This window comes from Xiphophorus hellerii, chromosome 16 (assembly GCF_003331165.1).
Source record: "Xiphophorus hellerii strain 12219 chromosome 16, Xiphophorus_hellerii-4.1, whole genome shotgun sequence".
NCBI lineage: Eukaryota > Metazoa > Chordata > Actinopteri > Cyprinodontiformes > Poeciliidae > Xiphophorus > Xiphophorus hellerii.
This window is the reverse complement of record NC_045687.1, coordinates 5,572,558-5,599,514: the sequence shown is the minus strand read 5'-3', so window position 1 is coordinate 5,599,514 and position 26,957 is coordinate 5,572,558. Positions and strand designations below refer to the sequence as shown.

General features: G+C 35.9%; 1 protein-coding gene across 2 annotated transcripts in view; it reads right to left on the bottom strand.

The window, feature by feature from the left end:
• The window catches only part of asic2 (acid-sensing (proton-gated) ion channel 2), a 344,015-nt gene that overhangs the window by 22,852 nt on the left and 294,206 nt on the right, over nt 1-26,957 (bottom strand). For both annotated transcript variants that reach the window (XM_032587728.1, XM_032587727.1), the window contains one exon: nt 11,679-11,829. In XM_032587728.1, coding sequence (XP_032443619.1) covers nt 11,679-11,829 — 151 coding nt within the window. The remainder of the gene's footprint in view (nt 1-11,678; nt 11,830-26,957) is intronic.

Below are 26,957 nucleotides of genomic sequence, written 5' to 3'. Positions count from 1 at the left end.
CGCCTCTATGCCTCCATTTGGAGCTCTTCAACACATACACACACACACACCCCCACACCCACGCACACACACACACACACACACACACACAGAAGTACAGACCAAAGAAGGCACAACATTTGCAGACAAAGAATGAGCAGCGTTTGCAGAAATCAATAATGTGCTCAAAGTCAGTTGTGAGTGCACTGACATTCAATCAGGGCTTTTCCCCATCAGCTGATCAGCCCAACACCTCAGGGAGCTCTATGACCAAGACATGGTAGTCTCTGAGTATGACCAGACTGCTCGAAATCGATGCAGCGCAAATACAGACGGACGAAGGCATCAGCCCACTGTGATACACACATTAATCAAACATCTGCAGAGGCTGATGTGGCAGGAACATGATAGTTTCATACCAAGGAATTGATAAATGGATCAAACAGAACTTTTCTGAGTTTTCAGAGAGAAGAGAATAGGAAGATGGGACAGTGCATGTCACTTACATTTAGGAGACATAAATCTATATGTAGTCATTATGAGGACTTGATTTATGTTTCTCTAAGCAAGCCAAGTCCCAGTACTGTAACTCATTAGAGTACAAGGGCATGTTAAAGGTTATGCTGTGATTGGTTTACTGTAATGAGGAAACACATCAAAGTTACTTTAATCCAACTATAAAGTCATTAAAACATTGCAATGCATATTTGCTTTAGGGATGCACAAAATATCAAATTTCAACTGTCATTGCAATAATAATAAGTTGTTTGCGTTTGCAATAGTGCAAACGCAAACAACTGCCTGGATCTAATATAGAGTCATATCTCCATGTCAATAATATATTTGATTCTGTTTGCTCTTGATGCTCACACCTGACAAAGATTTTAGTAACTGGAATGTGAAAGCTCACAGAGCATCTATTAATAATCCAGCTGTGTCCGTCATTTTCTCTCTAAATATTGTGTCTTCATTGTGGCCAAAGAATTCTTGCAATTTTATTGAAGACCTCATTATTATGCAACTGCATTACGGCATGTGGGCATTTAGTATTCACCATCTGGCCCAAAGTTTAGAGACACAGTTAGTGCACACATTATTGGTGTTAGCTCAAATTATGGCTTGGGCAAGCCAGAGAGATCTGCAGCTGACGCTGGTCGGGCTTACATTTCAGAAAAACAAACCCATAGTTATAAAAGTTCCCTGATAAAAGTAAAACAGGAGTATGTGTCTTTAAATTATTTTTGGCTCTTATGCTGTTTCACCATATTTCATAAAGCAGTGCACATTTTAGTGCTAATGGAAAGCAGTTTGGTGTATTTATTCTGCATCCTAACTGACAACTAGTTAACATTTGTGCCTTCTGGTTTGCAGCTTGTGTCTCCAACTCTTTATAGTTCAACAAATTCAATTTAGAGGTAATATTCCTCCACAAAACACCAGATAATAAACCAAATTAAGGGCCATCTACTATTCAAACAGTGTCACAGAGGTCATTTGGATTTGACTAAACAATTTCTTGGATTGTCATACTCAAAGTTATTTAACTCAAGTATTGCTTTAAATTGTTCATGAAGTTAGAGTAAAATTAACTTAAGCAATCTATTTGTTGTTTTTTCATGGCAACAACATACATAACTTATTTTCTGGACTTCTTTGAACTATTATCTTGTTATTAGAGCAAGTGGGAAACGTCCTGGTTCGTTTATAGGAAACAATAGAAGCAAAAATGACCTGTTACAAAGCGTTTACATCTATTTCTTTTCAAGTTGTACATAAAATAAAAACTTTAAAAGTTTGACATGAGTGCAGTACTCAAACTTAGATAGCATTATTAGTCTGCAGACCAACGGTCCATCATAAGCTGAAGAGCTGCTACATCTTAATTAATTTACTGTTGTAGGCTGAAGAAGATTTTAAAAAGCTGAAGTCTAATGTTTTAAGAACCACACATATACATATAGGCAGACAAAACAGGCACAGAAGAACCAGCAGAAACCAAGTGATATGTCTAAATCTCTCCTGCAGTGCAGAAATCAATGAGAGACAGTTCAAAAAAAATATCATCACATATCATTTATACGTAAAGATATAGGATCACTTCAAATCCTTGCCTGTTACACTAAAGATAATAAAGTATATAAGCAAATATGTGTGTAATTTCTAAGTCACCAGGAGTTTATCTTAATGTAACAAAGCTGAAAGCAAACATCCTGTAAATGATGGATGGCATTACTAATAAAAGGCCTTTTAACCTCGTTTTAGGATAAATAAAAACACACTTCACATTCCAACTTTGAATCAACTTTTCAAACACACATTTAGAAGAGATGAAAAGGCAGAAAATTAATATAAAGTGCAATTAGTCACAGACACATTGAACATGCTGATGTTTTTGTGATGATGTAAAGGTAAAAAGAGAAGGTAATCACTATGAACCTGAAGATAAATAAATACTTTAAATGCTGTCTCTGAAGTTGTGCTGAGATTATATTGACAGCAAAAAGGCAGAGGCAATTAAATCAATTGAAAAGTGCTTCTTGTGGGGATTAATACAAGGAGAGTCAGTATTTAAAACCTCAACTACTTAAAGCAAATAATGTGTTTCCAAAATGGGAGCTATTAGATTTATTAAGAAATCTTTCTTCATAGTTAGTTTACTCAAATATAACTAGCAGCTTTACTTCATATTTTTTCTTTAAATTAGACAGATTACTCTGAGTATAATCCTGATCTAGATTAATCTTGCTTAATAAGAAAAAATATTACAATTTATTCTCCTAAGGCAGTACTCAGAAAAACTCTCTTTACATAAGATATTGATCTCTCGTTGATTAGCAGGCACATGGACATTTATTATTTTTATTTCCGCACAGCTCTTTGATAATGTCGCTAAGTTTGTGTTAAAGGTTGCTGTGTTTGTGTTGCAGTCAGGCCATCTACAAGGAATCAGGAGTAATGATGTTTGTTATATCTGAACCAGGCTTCAATCAGCTTCAAAGACAGCTCCTCTGATTAGACAGACATGCGTGGTCAGAGGGTTCACACTCACTCCACTTGCAATGATTCAGCCATGTAAGAAAGAGGAATTAAGTTGGAGAGAGGAGAAATCAAAACCTACGATAAGTGTTTAAGTTTTTACTTTCTACAGCTTCCTGTTTGTGTTTTAATCTGAAGAAATTTAAGGTTTTTTTTTTTACAGATTCTGTAAGTTTTTTGTGTAATATTAAAACATATTTTTCTTATTTCAACCAAAACTCAATCAGAAGGGTCATCTATTTAAATATATTTAAAATTACAGGAGCTTCTTCCTGCAAAGCAATGGTGTTTTATATGACAAAGACTAGATGTGCTGTTGGTTTTTTGACAAAGGTAGGAATTTTAAATCTAGCACAAAATGAAAGAAATAGAAAATTATCCCTTTTTGTCATCAAGGTATGTCCCTATTGATCTTCAGTGAAAAGCATATCTCTCCTGCCAACCATGGATCAAGGAGATTTCTGGTGGTCTGATTGGACCTCTACTTGACAATAAACACTAAGTTTGATGAAAGTGGAAAAGCAACAAAAGCATACAAAATACAATTTGATAGAAGATTTTTAGATTGCAAGATTACACGTCTGATACAAAAATCAATTTCCACACCAAATACAAAAAAATTCAAGCTTTTTTTCCCCCTCTCTCTTCAGGAAATGCATCAAAATGGAAACTCAAACTACTGTCTGTCTCTAAATGTTAAAAACTACATGTTCGTTTCTGCAGTTTATTTTGAATTACATAGGATTTGCAGCATAATTCATTTTTTCTTGCTAGATTTATTATTGTTGTTGAGGCACTTGCAGAAATGTTGTCCTTACTGATGCATTTTTGTTTATTAAACTGTCTAATTTCCAACTACACAGATGAGTTTGTGGTGCTGAACACTGTGAGGGAAACTGGATTCGAACAAAAGTCACCATTGGCTGTTACGACCTTAAGGAAAACAGAAAATTTACAAACAATCACTCAAATCCTGGTCAGTAAATTAATGTTTATACATCAAAGCATATAGCTATGTGACTTTAAACTGCACAAAAAATACATCAAAGATCATGTTTGCTATTCTGCTCCCAGACTAAATATTATTTGAAAAATATACAGCCATATTTAATAAATTGGATGTTGAAGAAGTTCATTTACGCCAGAAACTCAATTAACTAAGTGAAACATAACATACTTATTAATTCAACACTGACCGATGTTTCAAGCCTTTTTCTCTGTTAAGAATAATGACGATGGTGATAATGATGATGATGATTTTTCACTTGCAGCTAATAAAAACATAGGATCTAAGATTAGAATATTACATAGACCAATAAACATTTTCTCATGCAGAAATGTGGGCTTAATGAAAAGTTTAATGCGTATTTAAAGGTTATTTCAAAAAGGTAGTTTTAATCTCACAAACAAGCCTCATTGAACACATATTCAAATTTAGTAAATATGATGAGGTTTAGGATTTTAACACATTATTTATAGTTAACACTTATAAATAACAGAGAAAGAGGAAATTTCCATCGTAGGTAAACCTCAACTGTGAAAGACAGTATAAAATACAATCCAAATTTTTTAATAATTAATTTGCAATAAAGAAGTGGCTCTGTAAGAAGCATGTGAAGTTCCTGCAGTGGGCTAGACAATCTCCAGGCTTGAACCCAAAAGAAAATCTTTAGAAGAAGCTGAAGCTTTATGTTATTAACTTCATGTTATTATGTTATTAACATAAAGCTGAAGCTTTATGTTATTATCTGTATCGAGGAATAAACCCCTGCTTTGGTGTGGGAGTTCAGATGAAGAACTACAGGAAATATTATACCTCTGTAAATGCAAACAAAGGCTTCAAATACTTTTTACATGCAATAAAATGCTAATAAATTATTTAAAATCATACAATATGAGTTTCTGGATGTTTTTTTCTTAGATTCTGTTTTTCTCAGTTGAGGTGAAACTATGACAATGAAGACATCTCTCGTCTCTGTAAGGGCAAAGTTGGAAAATTTGTGATGTGTGAAGTACTTACTTTCTCCATCTAAGTGAAACAAAGGCTGCATGATATATGTCATATGTGACCTATATCTGATCTTTTCATGATAGTCTGAACAATACAAATCAGATTCTTTCCTGCGACCCAGACCACTTGGGTATTCGTTACGTATCCAATTCAAATGTGACCTAATGTCCAGGTCGCATTCATTCGACCTGAATGTCACTGATACTCGACAAATGTCGGTATTCTACATCCTGATTCGCCCAAGTGGGAAGAAACACAACCATGAAGGACTATAATAAGTATTAAGTTGTTAATCTGCTGGCTCTGGTCGGACAACAACTTCAAATGTGTAAACTATGCTCTGCTGTTAACATCCATTTTTACTTCCGTTAACATTGAGCACTTCTTCTTTTTATGGCGGTTGGCAAAACACTGAGAACTCTGACGTCATTGCGCCCTCTACTGCGCATGCGGGACACTTTCAGGTCGTTTGCCTGTTCACACTGGACAACACATACAGGTCGCATATATTTGGAAGTATGGGGGGAAAAAAATCTGATTTGACAAAAAAATTGGAATTGGGTCACTTCAGGCTACAGTGTGAACGCAGCCAAAAAAGGAAACTTTAAGTTATTGCTGGAGGAGCCTTTAGTGCAAAATGCTATAAATGAAATCCCATTTGAAGAACATAAAGAGATGTGTAAGATTTAAAACCATGTAACAAGACTTCCACAAAGAAAGCTGAATCTCTGCAAAAATCTCTCTGTTTAGCTGTCCTTCAACAATGCAGTGAAAATAAGAAACAGTGCCTGAAGAAAATTCAATTATCAGAACTCTATCTGCTTTAGAGTTCTGAATTCGTACATTTTCAAGGGCTGTTTCTATACAGTTCAAATTTGCTATGCAACAAAACTAAGATATGTGGGATTGAGAAAGAAACAATGTTCATCTGTTACTAAATCAAATCTCGAAGTTGAATTTAGTGGTTTGTTCATGTGTCTTTTTAAAGAGGGGGAACATTTTGAAGCATTCATGTTGAATTTAAACATACCAGCCTGCTAAATGTTCACATAAAGTTAAACATTTGCATGTGTGGGGAATATGTTTGGAAAATATTCATCCTACTCTGTAAATGTTCATATTTGTATGCTCTTGATGACAGACCCAGTGAGGCCCATTCATCACCCTATCATCAGAATGCTATTATCACATTTATATCTAATTATATTGAAATGCACCCTTGTGCTCTCAATGTTGCACTCATCCACACAATCTAGAGAGTCTTTACCTAGAGTTTGAATAAATTGTTGTTTTGGTGACAAAATATTTGTAGCAAACATTAAGGTGGTGACACATGCAGTTTGAAATTATAGCAGTAATATTTGGTTTAGGAACACTTGTGAAAAACGAGAGCCTTATATATATATATATATATTTTTTTTTTTTTTTTTTGCAGCTGCTTTGAAGCTTTTAGCACCTTTCTACTGATGATTTCTGCTTCTCTTTTATTCCCACATGTTCAAACACTAAAAGTGTTTTACGAGTTCTCTTTGAAAAGACAAACTTCCCCTTTCCCCAAGTGTTTTTGTAAAAGGATACAAGCCAAAAGTCACCGTTGGCTTGTCGTAAAAGAATCCAGCTTCTCTATTTTTATTGGTTTCTAATCTCAATGTGCCTTAAGTTGGTGTTTTGCAAAATGACAAGACTTTAACCAAATAACAACTTCTCAAAATATTTGTAACTTCTCAAATATGTGTAAATAAATTAAATTCAAGCTACTAAAACACTATTTTCCAGAAGCCTTCAAGCTACTAGCAGCTACCAAAATGATCCCACACCATATTACAACCACGTCTGTGTAATGAGTTTTGAGACTTTTGTAATGCAAAGATGTGATTAATCATATCATAGATTTTTTTTTACCATATTCTGTAAAAAACAATAGAAACACAAATAAATCTGAAAAGGAAAAAAATGCAGAAAAATTTGAATGCAACATCATCTGTGTGAAGTCAAATCAGAAAAGGAAGGGGGGAAAAAAAGACATGCGCTCACTATGTTCCACACGGACCTAAAAGAGGGACGGACAATGAAAGAAAAAAAGGCGGAAAAGAAAGCCAAACAAAGAGGACTGGAGTTTGGGGACGCTTCATCAGAAATCCTGGAATTTGTGCAGATCTGGACGAATCTGTAAACGAGCGGAGAGGCAGCCGGTAAGACAGATCGGACTGCAAAGCAACTCATGTCCCGACAGCGGGCCGCCAGCTTTACCGGCCAAATTAACGCCTATTAACCGCAGCGTCTGAACTGAAGCGGTGGATTGTGGTGGTGAAGTCTGGAACTGATTGACTGATTTTAATGATTGAATTGATTGTTGTTATTGGGTATTAAGGTTAACTATTAATCAATTTAGCATTAGCTATTTACATTTATAAAGTAAATGTTTATGATTAATATTGAAAGGTGAATATTTGTATATTTAAATAAATGAAAATATTATGTAATTGTAAATGGTAATGTGAAATGTATTTTAAAGTTAAAGAACTTAAGTTTAGTTACTTGTTCATTTAACTTTAATTACTTTGTGGGTTTGATTCACAGTGGTTTGCTTAGTATTGTTTATATAGTTTGTCATCATTTGCTTTGTAGTTTGAGTGGAATTAATTTATGTAGAATTACATGCAGATTAGTAATTATTTTTCTTCTTTTGGGTTTGTTTAAAGGTTTTTACCTGCTTCTGGACCATTCATGGAATATCATGACACACATTAAATAAATGGAGGATAAAAAATGAAGAAAACTGCTTGGTCCTTTGAGTAAAACCCCTGTTAATAAAATTCTACATCGATTTGTCCATCCCTTCTCAAGTGGGGAAGCTGCATAAATTAGAAAATAACTTGACAATCTGGTTGCATAGTGTGCATGACATTAAACTAATACATTGTTAAAGCAATTTTCTGGATCTATTATGCTATTTTGTTACATTTTATTAAAATTTTCATTGTTATTCTAAACACCTTTAATGGATCATTTTGTTAGGCCAAAGTTATTCTCCCTCTATTTTTACAAAAAGCTTTTAGCAAAGACTATGAATGAGAAATACCCACTCAAAAAGCAGAATTATATGATTTATAAATAAAAATAGTTATTTAAACCTCCATTTTAATAGACTTTTAAAATGTTTCATTTAATGCAGTAGAAGTCAACTGTTTCTCAGTCTGTACACTCGTATTACAAAAAAAAGAAAAAGGAAACTGGGGATATTTCTCTTACTTCGGTCTCTTTCTGAGTATGATTTGTTTCTTTTATTTTTTAGTCCTACGGGGTAAAATTATAAATGTGCTTGGTGTCCAAGCAACAAACCAACATTCAATATTTCTTGTAATGTTTGGCCATGATGATAAACTGAGGCGTATTATTGTGGGCATGTAGGTTCCTGCATGAAACGGTGCATTATTAGAACTACGCAGACTCACTGCTAGTCTTTGGCTGATGAACAATAAAACAGCAGGAGGAGGGAAGAGTGGGTTGTGACTGGTAGGAAAAGCAGAAACCACTGGAAGGAGATGGATAATGAGTCTCTTTAAAAATGTGACCTGCCTTTCAGCGCAGAGCAGAGACCTGCTTCAGCTCGGGAGGCAGTGCGCTTCCTGCTGAGACTGAATTACCTTGAACAAGCTAATTAAACCCCAAGAGGAACAAAAAAGGACACATAACCCGGGAACCTGCAGAGACAGTCTTCTGCATGCTGTTCAGGTGGTGGCTGAAGTTCAACAAGTTACACCAAGATAAGTTCAGACGGTTCGAGAGCTGAGAAATGCAGGACATAATAGGAAAACTGATAAGGTTTTTGAGTCAAAACAAACAAATATCCATATACCTTTTGTTTCTCCTTGTGGCTCAACTGCAGTTCTGTTATTCAATGATTTCAAAAAAGATCCCAACAAACCTAAAACATTAACCAACTGTTAATAGGCAGTATTTATGGGGATATTTATGCTTTAAGCCCCATGAAGCAGATTGATGTGCAACAGCAAAAAAAATAGTAATCTACATAAATAATCAGTCTCAATTATTCCCACAGTTAATCACATAATATATCAAAATCTGTCTGGGGGATCTTTTTTTTTTCCCAGTGAGCATTCTTTATCACAAATTTAAGAAGGTCTGGATATTTATCAAACTTAAGATGCATAAACCAATCAAATAATCCACACATGATCAATGATTATATTTAGTTAATTACATTCATGTCTATATAGTAATGATGCAATTAAGGAGAAATACAAAGACAAATGAGATAAATTAAAGGCCCAAACACTTAATGCTCTACATTCACAGGCCAGATGCAGAAAGTTTTCTGATAGAAATTAAAACTTCAAAGTTATCTGAGCTGATAGAAAATCCAGCTTTTATTAAAGGTTTGCTGACTTCTCTCTGGAGTTTAAAGAAGAAGTCTCATGGCTTAGTTTGTTGTAATACCTAAGCTGAAATACTTAACTGTAATTTAAATTTAAAGTAATTTAAATGGAAAAGTTTTGAAAAAATAAAAGGAAAGAATAGGACGTTTCTGTACCAACTGCAGTTCAATGATCTGAACTAGAACATCAAGGATATAACAAGATAAACAGCCTAATGTGAGTCAGAAGAAGCTTTTGACTTTTTCAGAAACATTTGTGGCGAATGGTGTTAGCTTTTCCTAGCAATATATTTGGAGGCTCCTCTATTTTGATTAGAAATCATCTGATGTACCCGTAAAAAAAAAATCACAGCGGTAGAGCTCCGGAAGTAGAAGAAAAAGAAAAACACTGCAAGAATTTCACATATAATTTAGAGATGAATAAACTTTATAAGAAAACAACCCACAAAAATAAAAAATTACTGCAACCATCTGTCAAGATGGTGATCAGGCCTCGTACTATGTGACGTGGGTCTCTTACCAAGCCTCCCTTTGGATTTTGATTAAGCTAATTATTTCAGAGCTTCTACTTTCTGTTGAGAGTTTTAAACTGGATGTCATCATATGACGGTACTATGCAAAGGTTTTAAAACATCTCCCAAATGCCAGACTTCCTTTTGAAATTGTCTTGATTAATAGATGTCCATATTTTTTAAAAACCTGTTTTTGTACTTCTGCTGGTTTCTTTGACTTTGCTAAATTCAACCTTGACCAGCAGAACAGCAAAGAAAAAATAAATAAATAAAATAACGACAATCAATGACCTATTTCTTACAATAATGCCAGAGATCATAGAACAACCTCAACCAGAACATACTTTGTTTCACTCCAAAGACTTGCTATGTTCAAACTCAGCACACAGATGCCTATCGCAGCTCCTAAAGTCATAAGTTTTAGATGCTGCTTCCTCTGGAGATTAATTAAAAATATATTTTTGTGACATCTTCAAAAAGTGTGGAAAGCCACCAGTTGGCCCTGCCAGCAAATGCAATAAAATCACTTAACTGCATAGAAAAACGGTTGGACATTATGTCAAAGTAACATTTTAGGTTTAAAGAAACCTTAGAACTGACCAACAGGATGTTAGTTTGCTTTTTACAGCTTTTAAAGAATGTGAATTATGTTAAACAAGTCTTTATCTAAAATACTTAGATTTATAAAAAGTGGACTGAATTATTCTTAATGACAGAAATTATTTTAAAATAATTTGTATTCGGTCAATGTTCTAACATGGAAGCATATTTGAAAAGTTTTTACATGACCCCAAATTGTTAATTGGTAAAAAATACTGAAAGGCATGAAGATTACTTGCTTTAGATGTGCCCTATAAAGCAACTGCTTTATCTGCCATGCTTCAGTCCCAAACTGCTCTAGGCTCTTACAATGCAAGTATAAAGACTGAACTCATTGTATTGGAAAAGCAGTTTGGAAGTAAAACTATTTTTACTTCATTTTCATGTCTTATTTGCTTTCTAGGGTCATTACTTCAGGCCAGATGTCCCTAAAAAGACTTTATAAAAATAAGCTGAAATAATCCAGATGACTTGCCAAGAGATTCTCTGTTAGGAAATAAAAAGTTTAATAGATTTGCACTGTTTAATTTACTTTGTCCTGAAATAGGAGATTACTGAGGTATATCACATGTATAAATCTCTTATATAAGGTCATTGGACTTAAATTCAATTGGAAGAATGACAATGACAAAAATGAGTCTAAGCTGATAGAGCTGCTCTGCTAGACTGGAGATAAGTGAAGAAAGGGCTGAGCCATATGTGGAAACATGACATGGACACTCATCACACCCACAATACACTCATATAAAGAGCAAAGGACAGAGAAAACACAAAAGGCAATCAAATGTCATTAGTGGCTCAGAAAAAAAATCTTCTGGATTTTTCAACCCAAGAGCAAAAACTGTGAAATTTTAGTTTACTGTAAACTTGTGCCTATACAAAAATAAATTATAAGTTATTTCTGAAAATAAGTAAATAAAACAAAGTTTTGAATTTCCTCGCAGGTAAACTCTGAATATTGGATAAAAGTTTTGAGCATTTGCATTTGATGACAGATGAGGAAAAAAAACAGTACAGCAGAGAAAAAAGCAAATAAAAATAATAATAAAAAAAGTTTTTAAAAAGCCTCTAATATAAGAGCTTTGTTTTTCCTCACAGTCTTCAGAGTCAGTTGTAAAGGTGTGTGTGTTATTGAGCGTACCTGAGTCTCCCCAGACTGGCAGGTACTCATCCTGCTGGATGTCCAGCATGATCTCCAGGCCGTTCCCCGTCCCTCCTTTCATGGTGGTGCGCAGCGTCTTCCCCTCCTCTGCCGCATTGAACATGTAGCACTTTCCATACCTGGTGAACACCTGCCAGGAGAAACAAATAACCTGTAAGAAATTATTTCTAAAATTTTGGATGTTGACACAAAACTGTGATTAAATGTTAAAAAAATTAATGAAATCTTTTAACTAATGCAACTGTAAATGGAAATTTTTTCCCAGAAATTTTGTTTTCTTTATTTAAAAGGCTGTAGAAGATACCATTTTCATATTGAAGCTGCAAAATTATTTTCTGAAGTACATCCCCAGGTTCCGAAATATCCAAAATGTCCTATAAACTTGCAATATATTGTGAAAACAGATGGTGTAATTAGAAAAGAACATTATGTGAAAATATTAAAGTAACATAACAATATCAGCCAGGAACAAAAAGCACAGGGAGGAATCAATCTTCAAAGTGGAAAATGACCAAAGCTAAATCGGTCACGAAGAGGATTAGGGACAACAAATATAAATTTTGAAGAAATTAAGCTCTACTTTTGGAGTCAAACTATACAGAAAATATTTGACAAGACATATTTGTCAGTAGCTGTGTCCAGTCTTCTGAGCCACTTCATTTCATTACACAATAGATCTGAACAGCTCTCACTCGGCAATGACAAACAACTAAAGAGCTGTCAGAAGGTAAACACTTAAAAGCAGAGAGTCCATCATTCAGCTGGATTTCAGAAAATATTTACCATCCACCTTCCTGTGAGTGTTGGCAACACTTCGTCAGACCTGTGTTGGAGTTAATGTGAGCGGATACTTGTTTTTCCTCTGAAGTATTTTTACCACCGTTTCACCACAAGCAACCATATGACTCAGAGGAATTTATGAATAATATACAGAGGTAAAACTGCACAGCGGTGAAAAGTATATTTTTGTGTGGGTGGGTAGATGTGTGTGTTCTACACGAGCAAAAATATGGGAGAGAGTGTATTTATGTCCCTTAAGCTCATGAATAGTAATCACCAGATGAACCGTCTATCTTGGTGCTACTGACCAAATAAAAAAAACAAAAGGAGAAGAACGGTAACCTTATAAATCAAGAGTTGTGGTTTTATTTAGGCTGCAATACAAAACCAATAAAAAGAAACCAGATTAAAGCTAAAAATGAATCATTTTTATACCAACTTACTGGTTATTTCAGACGGAACCAGTAAACGGGCAACAGCATAATGGGTTCTGGCTGCTGAAACATTTCAGCATTTGACTTTCAGGTGTGGAGAGATTAAACCTGACCAGTGATTTAAACAAAATAGCAAAACTGCCTTTCACTACTTCCAGTCTCAAGCAAAACACTGCTAATGCAGCCTAATAAAGAAGCACAGACTGGAATAATAACAGAAAACATGTTTATTAACCAGCTGATTAAAAGCATAAGTAGTGCATCTTAAAAAAATAATTTTCAAATGATATTTTGTTCATTTGTTACGACTTACGTTGGTTTAAATGACTCATAAAGTAGCTTAGAGTTCTGTGATTGCTTTGGATAATTTGAACATTAAAATCAAGAAAGGAAAATTTCAAGTGGTGAAGCTTTATGGTTTGTAATTGAACCAAAGAGCAGAGCCATTAGCATTTCTTAAACTCTTTGTCTGCTGTGTTTTAAGATAGTGATTACATGCTCTTCCTCCGTCAACAGTTTTACAGACCTTACTGATTTGGTGGCGGATGCTGCGCCGCCACAGAGGTGCAGCGCATCTCAGGAATATGAAGTGTCACATTAGAGATGCGTTCACCTCTGCAAAACAGACGCGCTCCTGACAGATACGCCAAAGCACAGAATAAATGACACACCAGAGGTTTTTGGAGCTTTGGAAAAAGGGTAAGAGGGTGGATAATATGTATTCACTCTGCAGCCATAACTCATCTGGGAGGGTTTTTAGTGGCTTTGTGGGAAAGAAAATAGAGTGGAAAGCACAGTATTGGCTATGTGCGGTCCTGGTCTGTGGAGCAGTCAGTTTTTTTAAAATCATTTTAATCCACCAAATTACTCCAACTCTTTTTCAGTGAAGGGTTTTTAAATGACCCCCCAGATACATTTCATTACCACAGTTGTTCAAATCTCATGAAGCTGAGGTTTCACAATTAACACGCACAGCCAAATTGGTCAAAGCCTGTACTATTGAAGGTAATTACCTAGCAGTCATTTTCTCCTCTGCTACACATTTACATGAGCAAATGAACAAAGCCCAGATTGGTTCCAAAACATCTATTCTCAACATTTCCATATGTCTTTCATATGGCAAATTGCTGTTCCTGTAACTCTAGAGACCCTTTTTTCATATTCTTACTGATAACCGACATGCATGGTCAAAGGTCAGGTCATCATCTTACAACACCTTAATAGTTAGATTCCAGTTCAACAACTTGGAGGTAAAGAGACTAATTAGACCTTGTGAGCAGATTTCAGTTACTTTGCATTCATCCTTTTCCTCCAGGAGCGGATGACGCCACTTCAAGTAAAACTGTCAGAGAGGAAACTGTTTTCAAACGAGCCTAGAATTGTGAAGAAAATCTCCCCAGAGGCAAGCATCAATAAATGTGATACCACTCGTTATAATATGCTATCCTGGGTGGTGTCACAGAAAAAAAAAATCTATATTGCTGCATAAATTAGGTCAATACAAGCCCCAAAGTGTCAAATGAATAATTTGTATCAGAATCAACCTCACCACATTTTTCAATGAAGAGACCAAACGGTTCAAAATGCTGCTTCTCAGTAGGATTATTCAAAAGCAGTATTGGTTCAAGTCTTCACCCTTAAGACCAGTCATGAGAAGACATGTTGGATTAGGAATTTTTTCTCAAGAACTGTCAGAATCACAGCTGTAATATCCTTTTTTTTTTAAATTGCAACTTAGTGTGAAACCCTTGGTTGTAGTAAATGGAATCAATAAAGTCATAAAGCCACCTGTTTCCATACATACTGAGGATGAGAAGATGGAAGAGAGGAGAAAACAGGAAGGACAAACACTTTCCAGTGGAGACGTACGGATGTTTTTGTGTCAGTGCAACATGTGGGGAACACCAAGTGAGTCTTCCACCTCCACTCACTCTGTCTGCAGCTAATGCTACGTCACTTAACATTTAGCTTTACACTCTTCAGAGTTGTCTGGTTTGTCTGTTTAATTTTTAAAAATGTCAAACTCTTTTGCTGCAAATATCACATCACCTTCCCTCCCATTCAAGTCAGAAGTCAGCGCACCAGAAAAGAGCAAGCAAGAGCACGAGCAACTTGGCTGCCAATTAAAATTCCTCCTGATCAACAAAACACATCTCATTAGCATTCACAGCAGAGTGCGCAAACGTCTGGAGGAGCGGGGGCAAACATGGCAGGACCTGGCCTGCTTGCCGTATTGTGCCTCCTACAGAGGAGAAGTCAAAGATGACATGGCTACTGGTGTACGCTGCTGTCAAGATGAAAGGTCAGCTGTTAACACCAACCACCAACAAATTAGATGCTAAACAACCTCCCGACTAAAACAAAGAACTACAAACACAGTATGGGTGCATGCATCGTAAAAACCAAAAATAAATCTTTGAATAGCTTTAAACTTGTCTCTGGACTTTTAAAAGATCTGCTTGTCATTCTGAATTAATCATTTTCTTCAGTGTTGTTCTCACTTATTTTCAGTGCTATGTTCCAAATGCTACAAACAAGTTTATTTACTGGTTAAACAGTAATTAAAGTAGAAGAAAGCTTGGTTTATTTTCCAGAAGGAGCAGAGCAGGAATGTTGCAGACATTATAGCACAAAAATAAACCCTCTGATCAAGGTCTAGAACGTAGCAATATTCTTTCAAAAAGCATTTTCCAGCCACTGTGTATAGCCTTTTTTTCGTTTTTAGTGCATCTTATGGAAACAGTAAGACAGCACAAGGAGTTTGATGTTCACCTGCTGCTGTTACACCTCTGAGCTGCTACAGAGAACAGTTCGGTATGAAGTGGGCGCAGCTCTATCAGTGCTCCATTATAGCGGAAGCTGTCACTGTCTGGTTTTGCAATGAGTGCTTCATTCATGTGACTGCACATCGTCTGCTCAAGCGTTTGATTTGCAAAAGCTTGGAAAGGCTTAACAAGGGGTTTGTCTTTACAGCCATTTCACCAAAATCATATCTGAAGAGAAACAAAACACCTAAATCAAGTCATAATTACATATTTGTTTCCCAGCAACATGTCATGGTCCTATTAAATTTCTTCTACCATACAGTGATTTGTAATTTGTATTGTTTTATGTTCAGTTTAATTTTGATTTAGCACATTTTTATTACAGGGTTTTTAGTAGTTTTGTATGAAATTGGTGATTTGTTGAACAGTCACCAGTGGATTAAATCTGGTGACTACTTTTTTCCTACTCCTAAAAACCCCCAAAACGTCTGCCGTTATAACATGTCTCTTAGCTATTATATTTTTAGCATGCAGGCATGATACAATGTGGGAAGTAGTGAATAGTAAATTAAAATATTTAGCAAAGTAATTATCCTACGAGTTTTAACAGTTCGTAGAAGCTACTTTGTGCAATCTGGCTTTATTGTTCAGCAAATCAATGCCTATTATTTGAAAGTTCAGCTTCTATTTTACAACAGAAGCAAACAAAAAAGGATATAAGGGTATTTTTTCCGGAAGCCTTAATTTGAAAGAAGAAAGAAGATGAAGTTTATGAAAAAGATCTTTGAGGTGCAAGGCAGCATTTTTCTCCGCTGTGTGGCAGCAGTAAAAGTAGCTGTACTGCTGTGGGGATAAATAATTCAGATGGCTGCTGTGGTAGCGACGGAGTTGGCCCTGAACATGAGAATGGAGGGGATTTTACTCACACACATCCAGCTGCCTCACTCATCATTATGGTTTTACACATGCCACTCCACTACCTGAAAGCCTGGCTCGCATCCCGCACAACTTAAACACCGCTGCATGTACATTTGTCATATTAAACAAATTCTGTCATTTAGGTGACATGTTGGGAGGTTTATGGAACATATTTATCATCGCAACCTAATGTAATTTAGCCTTGCCGCTCCATAATATTTTATTTTACAAGGCAGCACCTAAGTGAGGCAGGACAGCGATAGGACACAGTGGATTGCAAGCAGTGCTCCCTGCAATTTATTTATGCTTTAGGAGAAAGGGGACAAGGGCGTGAACAATGAGTACACAGAGAGCTAGAGAGATAAACGGAGAGAGAGCGAGCGGGAAACGCATCAGGACTCAAAGGACAAACACCATACTGAATGTAAAATAAATTGCAGAGGTTGGTAGATGAACTTAATCCCACCAGCACATTGTGCTCAACTGCAACGTATAATTGCAGTCTATAATGTCCTTTAAAACATGCATCTCTTCACATTGTCTAAGAAACAAAAAGAATAATTTAGCTTTAATTCTTTCACTGATGCTTTGTGGTAATGCCACACACATCATTAAGGCAAAATAAAGTCTTAAGTGAGTCTTGTTAAACATATTATATTTTCATTACACATAAATTAGAATACTATTGAAAATTTTATTTATCTCAGTGAATTCATGTAAAGGGAAAAGTTATTCTGTATTATATATATATATATAAATCCATTACAAACACAGAGATAAAATTCAAACAAGAGTTTATTTCGATGTTTGTGATTGTAATTCAGAGCTAATAAAAATGAAAAATAACAGCTGGATGATAAAGTGTTTTGGCCATCAAATAAACCAGTATGTGGTGCAAACCCAGGTGACTGTAATCTGCAGTTACATGTGGGCAAAAAAAAGCTAATGAAATATAAAAGGCTTATGTGCAATATATGCTTATAATGGTTTTTACAAAAGAATTATGGTGCAATATATATTTTCATAAATATGGAAAGCAAAATATCAGTTTCTCACAGCAAAACCTGGATGTTTTTCATTTTTATGTTACAAGAAATAAATAAACCAATATGTGGTTCTTTAAATTCACAGCAAGAGACTTTTATTACAGCATTTATTTATACATGGGTTTACTTCCCACCCTGACCCGAGTGTCAAGAAGACTTAGTGGCTCCAGACATTTTCTACTTAGTAAAGGTGAAGGAAAACATATCCGTCTGGTTTTTAAAAAGTTGTTGTGCAATCCCAGCATGCTTTCTAAACTTGAAAATAAAAACCATGTAGCAGTTTCATTATGGTTGTACATCTTGGTCCGTTTGCAACTAAATGACACCATTGAGCTGCCAAAGAAATGAGTCTGAGAGCAAAGTTGGTAAATGGGTGCAATGTGCGGTGATGTGAAAATACCACTCCATTGTAGCTAATAGTGCTGCTGTAATTGGTTGGTTTCATAATGCCAGCCTAATTTCAACACAACAAGCTCATGGACAGACCTACCCATTGCTGATCACGTGCAGGCTAACAGCTACTGCTGCAACTCAAAAGTCTCAGTGTTTTGTCTGCTGTGCTGACTGGACAAAACAATTTTCCAGTGGTAGATTGGTACAAACCACCAAAAATTATTTTTAAGAACAGCATATTTTCCCAAAGCATCAATTTAAAAACAAGGCATTCTTTATTATTACATTATGCCTCTGAATCGAATTAGCTTTCAAGGACCAACTACCTTGGTCCATTTCTTGTCAAGCCCATCGAGAAGTTACCGGCAGAGGAGTGTGAACAGGAGAGCAGCAGAGGACACAGGGACAGACGAGATCTGACGAGAGTGCTGCAGTGTAATCCATCATCATATATAGATGCACATAGCTTACCAATATGCAAAGGCCATCCCATCAGTTCCGATGGGGCCTTAAAGAAAAAGTTCAGTATTTAAGAAAATATGGGTATATACCTACTCTTCCATAAAATGACCTGAGAATGTGGAAATAAATCTCTGTGGTTCTGCAGTCACGGTGTTAAAGGCAGAAAAAAAAAAAGATTGTGACCCTGGCTTATAAAAATGAAAAAATGTGAACCTGTACCTGTAAAGCTTGATGGTTCTGGTGAAATACAGTTACTCTGAGCTGTAACAGGAGGCTCACATGGGCTTTGTCATCGGTTGCCATGAACCGTTCATGCAATTTAACAAGTACTAATTCCGGTAGCACATTTTGTAGTTCTATAAAGTGATATTATGGTGCTGACCAAAATTGTTATACAATTTGTTATATTTCATGATCATTGGAGAAAAGCCCTGTAAGGACATCTGGCATGATTTTGAATGATATCCATGAAGTTTTTAACTGTTGTGTTGCACTTGCAGATATAACGAAGGTTTTTTAAAAAAGATGAACAATTTTCAAGATCTTATTCAATTCTGCTATAGGAGCAATTCAAAATAACTCTCCCAAAAATAAAAATAGGCAATTCAGTTCAATAATATTGAAATATTCCATATTGATCCTAGTTATTAAACAATGCAGTCAAGGTTATTATAGAGTATTTTTTTATCTAAGGAAACCAAGCAAACTTCACTTTTCAAGCTTTCATTTAATTGTTTTGTATTTTTAAGTAGTCATACTTGGCTGCACATTATCATGGTATTACTTTGAGAGTTTTATAAAAGCAACTACACAGCAGCATAAACTCAGACATTTTTCAGGAACACGATGCTAATGCTGCCTTTCGAAGGACAAGTTTTAGAAGAGGTGCAATCAGAAATATTCAAACACCCAAAGATCTCAAAACGGCATAAACTGGAGTTCTTTTAAAAAGCTCCCTTAGTTTACTTTCATTGTTTAGATCAACAAAGACAATATATGATGCAGTACCTTTGCGTAACTGCATCATATAAAGGTAGCTATGCAACAATTATTCAATCACTTTGTGCTGCACCTCCTCTCCGCTCACCCCACACTTTGGCAAGTAGAAAGACGTTTTAGTAGTTGTTTAAAGAGGTCTTTAATTTTCTTTGGACTAGCTGTATTTTTCCCTCATTTTCTGTCTGATGTCTGAAAACCACAATCTAAGATTTAGACTCATCAAGATCATAAAAGTGGACAGGATGAGGACAAAAAGAACTGTTCATCTTAAATTAGAGCCATTGCATCCGAGCAAATAAAAAAGGCAGTTAAAGTTTATTTGTGGTGTTGTACAGGACTTGTTTTCCACTCCATCTTGTGTGAAATGACTGCTTCTGTCAGTTTTACAGGCAGGTTGAAATAAAGCCATGAGCAATATTAATGCTAATGTGTCCCTGGTCTATAATTCCTCATGCCATTGGCCTAAAAGATTGATGTAGCTATTAATATGTGTCGTATTTCTAAAAAAGAGAGAGCTTCAGTGAATTCCCACTTGGCTAAAAAGCCCCAACACTGTTGCTTCTCAAAATATAAAACTATTATTTAAAGCTGTAAGTCAGATCTAGCCTTAAAAAGCTTTGCCTAAAAGATTCCCACTGCTGCCGAATTCAGCATTCAGCAGCTTTTGTCAAGTTATCTTCAACAGCCTTGAAGACGGGATTTCTGTACAGAAAGAAGAAAAAATGATTTATAGTGTGCAATATTCATATCGAAGCTCTGCAACCATTCATAATATTTTACATTATAGTATATACTCTACAGGTTCACATGCTTAAGAAAAAGGGGATCAAATATGACGGAAGTTACTTCAGGTCAAAGATCACGTACTCCCTGAATATTTCACCCACTCTATACTTCCCTGAATCATACTTTCCTGATGCAAGAGTGGAAATCTTTTAAATAATTAAATGGCTTGTTCCGTTTCATTCCCCCTTTTGCTCCCCCCACAATGTGTCAATCACACCAGTGTGTGGTGGTGTTCAAATATAGCTATAGACTACAAGCTGTCACCCTGCTCTCATCAATCACTTCACACACACAGCCAGTCGTTTCTTCTTTTTCCTTTTTCTTTTTTTAATACGTCACCTCCTAGTGATGGCCAGCAGGACTCCTTTCTCACCTGTCACAATCTGCCTGTCTGTTCCGGGGTTGATGGAGAGCTGAGTAATGGGACAGGGGTGAGGGATTAATGGCAGCATCTCATCGCCTACTGGAAACCAACTTATCTGACTAGATGGCGTGTCGTCTCTTCCTCACAGTGGGGCATGAGTGGATTTCAGCTCGGCGTGGCTGCTAACACTTCACTCAGATTATCTGTGGCTTCAAAAGTGTTTGGGATAAATTCACAAGGACCCCTGCAAAGCAGTTTATTGTTCAAAGTAAGGAATTTCTCATGGTCTCTGACCTTCCCTCGGATCAATTGTTCTTCAGGCAAACGGCATTGATGCATAGAAGACCCTGAAGCTTCCTGATGAGATCAATACCAGCAGTAAAGCGTAATTATCTCCAGTATCCAACTGAGCCTGCTATTGGTTTAGAAATTATGTGGTTTAAAACTAATGTAGCTGCAAAAGCATTACTTTCATGTGCTTTATAGTGTGTGTAGCTATCCAGGTTTATGATATAGATTCAATAAAGATATAGTTATGAGTTTCAAGAATGTATTTCTGTTAATTTGAATAAATCTGGATTGCAGCTAGGATCAATCCAAACTTCAATTTCTTAGAAAATGTTGTTAAAACAGAAGAATGTTTGTCAAGTCACTGCCTACCCTGTTGAAGGGAAGACTGATGACTTGACTGTTGTCTAGGAGAAAACCTCCACACAGAGGGTAAACCATAAAAAGTCACTGTTTAATAAGCAACCTGTTTATAGAATTTTTTTTTTCAATTGGAAGTTGAGTGTAAGGAAAAAGTGTGGTAAAAAGAGTTTGATGTTTTTGTGTCATTTCCTGGAAGTGTTACAGCTCCACTGATTGGCCCGGCATACCTACTACATCATTTTCTGCAGCGCTGCAACCTGTCATGTGACTTTTTTCCTAATCGTTTACAAAAATACACTGTGCTTGTCTAAGTGTGCACAGGTCCTATTTTTCAATGCATCAAAATGTGGACATTGACGATTCTAAATCTTATAAAAATGACAAAACCCTACCAAACTGAATTCATACCAATCACAAAATCTGGAACTCAGAAGCACATAATTGCAGCACCTGGACAGTTTCTGGTGACCACATGACAGAAACATGAGGGGCTGGCTGAGCAAAAATAACATCCTGCTGTCTCTGCAACATAAAAAATGACTTGGATATAAGCCACACCAAATGTAATGCAACGGAAACCCAATTTGGAATCATTTTAAACATAACATATTACACCGTTTCACTCAGAGGCAGAAGACAAACAGCCAGAGGGGCTTGAGGAGAGATGTTAAAGGTTGCCCCTGACGCAGAAAAGGCAGAGATAATAAAGTTCATAACATTCACCGCTAAGGATTTCAGACAGTCAACAGTTGTGAAGAGGCAAGGCTTGTTTGAGCTGTGGGATGCTCAGGATGCAGCGATCCCCTCTCTAACAGACATTATAAGGAGGGTTTGGTTGGTTTCTGAAAAAAAAAACAACACTGAGGATTTATATTCTAAGAAGGGAAGGTTTAATATCCATTAAGCCTCTGAGATAAAGTGCAGCAATAACAGAACATGACCAGTCTAGCTGCATGATAATATATCTAGGAGGGTGTATTTAAAGGAAAGAGTAAAGGTTTGAAAAAATTTCTTTTTAACCATGGTAATTATGCTTAAGTTCAGTTTCTCAGTTTTGCTTCATCATGCAGACATATTGCATGCAGACAGACAGACCTTGACTGCCTCTGAAGTGACACCATCATCTCTAATCCTTGTGGCTCTTGGACACTTTTTTTTTTTTTGACATTTTAATTTAACGGAGATACAGATGTGGTGCTGAGGTATTTCCATGAGCTGAGATGAGCAGCTTTAGGCTTTGATACATACCGACTCGCAGACTGAATCAATGAATAAATGAATGCAATTATGGAGCACATAAAAATGATTGCTGTAGACGTGCCACCTCCTTTTTAATTTGAAACTAGTGAATTCTAGCTGTAGCAGTTCACATAAAAATAACACCCATTCTCTGTTGATTTGTTATCTCAGTAAACATTTTGGTAATTTTTGTCATTACAGGTTTCATATTCTGTTTAACCAAACAAGATTCATCTTGAAATAGATCATTAAAGTAAGGTGTGCATTATAATACAATTAGACTGGTTGAGAAGATAATTTTCAAATAGGAAAGTCTAGTTTCCATGGTTACTGCCACTGTAAGGTAGAAAACAATTAAACTTTTGCAAAACAATTAGTCAGTGCAAGTGCACTTTAATTCAATCTTAACCAGAGTAATGAAACTAAAAAAATTACTTTTGTAGTTTTATTTTAAGAGAAATGTAAATTTTTTAAAATATTTTTCATTGTTTTCACACTAAGATAATATGAACAGGAATGTAGAACTGTCAACATTATTTTTTTTTTATGTATTTGCATTTTTAGGGTTGAAGGAAACATTTTTGGATGGTGTCTTCATTCAAAACACAACTTCAGATGCAGAGGGAAGGTCATCCTTTGAACAATCCATATAATAAAGATTAAAAAGCTCATAGTCACCAGACACAAAAACACAAAAAACAATAATCTCTGCTGGCTTTGAATGTGGAAGCTAGCTGTTTCAAATTATTCTTTTATTGCCTTCCATCCATGTGCGGAAACAGGAGCTGGTGTTTTTTGTATGTGAAGGCAGCAGTACATAAGATACCTGGCAGGGAGGAAGCCGAAGATGTTCATAAATTCATGCAAAGGAAGCAAAGTGTGAGTAAGGCACAGTGAAACGTGTCCTGCTGTTTTCTTCGTCTGTTTGGGAAAACACACACAACAATAAGGTAGAACCATCATTAGTAAAAGTTTATGTTTGGAATTTTTCAGATTTTACAGGACCAAGAAATTTGGCCCCTACGCCTGAAAACGATGTTTTAAAGCTTTCTTTAACATTAAGCTTTAACTCCATATGCTGCATTGAGAGATCCCACTGGCTGAGTAAAAGACTGCATTTACGAAGAAACCTTGGATCCAAGTAAAGTACAGCCTGCTGTCTGTTTATCCAACGACTCCACCTCAGTCGAATAGAAGACTTAGAGTGTTTTCATACCTACTAGTCTAGTAGACTTGATTCGATTGGAGACCAAAATTGCAACATTTGTTAAATTTTCAGCTGATGTGATTTGCTTTCACACTGCACTGTGTCAAAAGAACCAAACCCGTTTAAAAACTTGTTCCCAGTGGCGCTGCATCAAGAACCACTGAAGGAAAAGACACAAAACCCTCTGAAGAAGACACAGAGAGCGACCTTCTTCTTCACAAAGTGTGAACAGAGTGTAGTGGAGTCAGATTTAAGCAGTTGTAGGATTTCTCTTTTGTCTTTGGCCAACATGGCCAAAGAGTCCGTTCTCCCACAAGCACTAGATGCTTGTTATATTTTGGTTATATTTACCCAGAATGCTCTGCACTTTAGTACGCTTCCTGTTTTTGGAGCGGGATTTTCTTTGTTTTTGGTTGAACTGCTAATTTCATCAAGCTTGCCGGCTGTCAGCCATATTTGTTTTTGGTGCCATCTTGGAACTCTGGTCACTACAGTCACTCTGATGGCTCGTTAACAAAACTAAGAACCAGTTATATTAATTTACATTGCAGCAAATAATTATTGAAACATTTTTTTAAATCAAAATAGTATTTTTATTTTCCCGTCTGCTCTAGACAGCTGTTTGAATACCTCGCAACGATTGCTCTTTCTTAGCTTTCAGAGCTAATTTGCCTCAATTTCAATTTTTCAAAATAATGGGTTCTAAACATTATTCTTACCTGTGACATACCTGAATAGTTTTTGTCAGTTTTAGTTTTATTCTTAATTTTCTTGTAGTTTGTTGGCTTTTATTGTTCTATTCAATGTTACTTAGTAGTTTAGTTGAATGCTATTAGCATACCGCTACTCAGAACATTTATTGACCAAAGTATCAACTGAAAGTTTCAGTATTTTGTTAATATTTCTAGTATTCTGGGGAGAAGTTGTTCATGTTTATAGTGTGTATGTGACTGCTGTTTGAAAACTGAGAAGACAGTTTTATAGAAAAGGGCATTTTAAATCTGCTTCTCTATTTATTTTTGGTTTTTATTTGAACTTTCAAGACTTGTAGGTTTTGCGGCTGTAAGACGGTATGAAGTTTTACATCATATCCTATAAATAATTCTCTTACTGTAAATCTTCTGGACATTTTGGTGAAATATGGCAAGTATTTGCCATATTTTCTCCTTTTTAAAATATTATTCATAAAGATAAAGTATAATAGTTTTCATAGAATTCTTGATTTCTCTCCTTAACCATGTGATATTTTTTCTCACAATGTAAGAAATGGTGAGGATACAATTGGTTTACTTTGAAGGATGATCATAAAAAAATTATATGTTTTTCTGACAGCAGCTTGCAGCTGCCTGAAAGAGAAAAATGTCATATCTGCTGTGAGGCAAAGCTGTTGATCCATGACAATGAGACAACAGACATTTCAACAACAGAAATGAACTTGTGATCACAAAAATATCTTTTGTTTTTCCAGCTAAAATTTAACAAACTACATTTCTGCTTCAGAGTAACCACGAAGAGACAAGAGAAGGTTTAGAGTCGTGGTGCTTTCTGGCAGGCGGAAAAGAAGCTGGCAAAAGGAATGGTAAATCTCTGCTGATGGAGATTGTTGGCCAATTGTTTCAATCATATTAAATGAATAAAATGCCAAGAGTGGGAGGATTCCCTCGCACATTGAGGATTATGTTAAACGCCAACCATTCTGTGAAGGCATAATTGCCACAACAGTGGCAAAAATAATAATCATCTGCTTGCCAAACCCTCCAATTTGCATCTTAACTGAGATTTGTTTGCGTTTCTTCATAACTGCTTCATCAGCAAGCGAATTACCATGAACATAGGGCCGGCCTGAACAATAAGGGGGCAGAAAACTGGACGTATTTTTCCTTCAGGTCCAACATGATTAGAATTCAGTGAAACACATTAATACTGTCCCTTTTGATTGCATTAACATTTATTTCAGACTCAGAGCTGAAAAGTAGTATTCTCTCCTTTAACCCTTTAACCTGCACCGGAACGCCCACGTGTCGTTTTTCCTTTGTATTTTCTGGGAATGAGATTTAAGGGTTTAAACTCCAAATTGTTCAAGAACAGCAGCTGATTTAATTTGGGTATACCTTTACAGGCATTTTTGGTGATTTTGGGGGCGAAGGTTAAAAGGTTAAAAAATGATTAAATTAGCTTCATCTTACATTCACTAGAGTTCAGTTATTGTTCCAGAGGGCATCTGACATCTCAGAGAATTTTTGCTGCTAAACAGAAAACCTAAGTGGTTCAGTCAGATTTCTAGCTACATGCTCAGGGAAATGAACTAATCAAATATACAGCAGACATTCTGGACACTTTTTAAACTCCATGGGAACAGCAAATCCATACTGTCTTCATATGTACACGTTCTTACTGTCAGTCACATTCTGTCATGTCTCAACCCTACAGATGACACATTATGATCAGGAAACTTGTGGTTGTGCTTCAGTCTGCAAACATCCATTGTACCAGCATATTTAAAAACAGACAAGACTGCAGTATCAATTATGGCTTTATTTTCTGCAGGATGTCTGAAGTCAGTAAGTGACCATTATGACCAATTTTAACAGCAGTTGAAAACAAAAAGTGGATTCAAACGCAGAAGCGGTTTCAAACGATTTCCTGTAACCTACCTCACTTTGTTGAAGGATTTGTGTTCCAGTCTATTTTCAGTCACGAGTGGGAAAATATTTATACAGAAAAAGATTGAAAGTAACCTCAGAATATCATAACCTGACAACTTAATAACAGCAGGCAACCAAAAACAGTCAACACTGTGGATGAAAACACATAATGGAAGAAATAAGAGGAAATTAACATGTGTTGAGCAGTTCTAAAAGTTAAAGATTATGACCTGCAACAAGATAAAATACAGTTTTACTTCTGTAAAAAACATAAATCTGAGATAGCAGTGAGCATGCATGACAAACTAGAACAACTGATGGTTGCTGTTCTAGTTTAGTTGAACAAAGACTATTAGTTAGCAATCGGTATGAGTTCTACTTATATTTGGTCAAAATAGATGACATCCACACAAGACGAGTTCCTTGAATATAACCAAAATAAATCAACTACTGCTACCAAAATAAAATACTTTTCCACAAAACCTAACTTGGCTTACTGGTTTCACGACTCCCCGTAAGCAGACCTAAACTCAGCAGACTGAATTTTACATGGGAAGGTACAATCCACA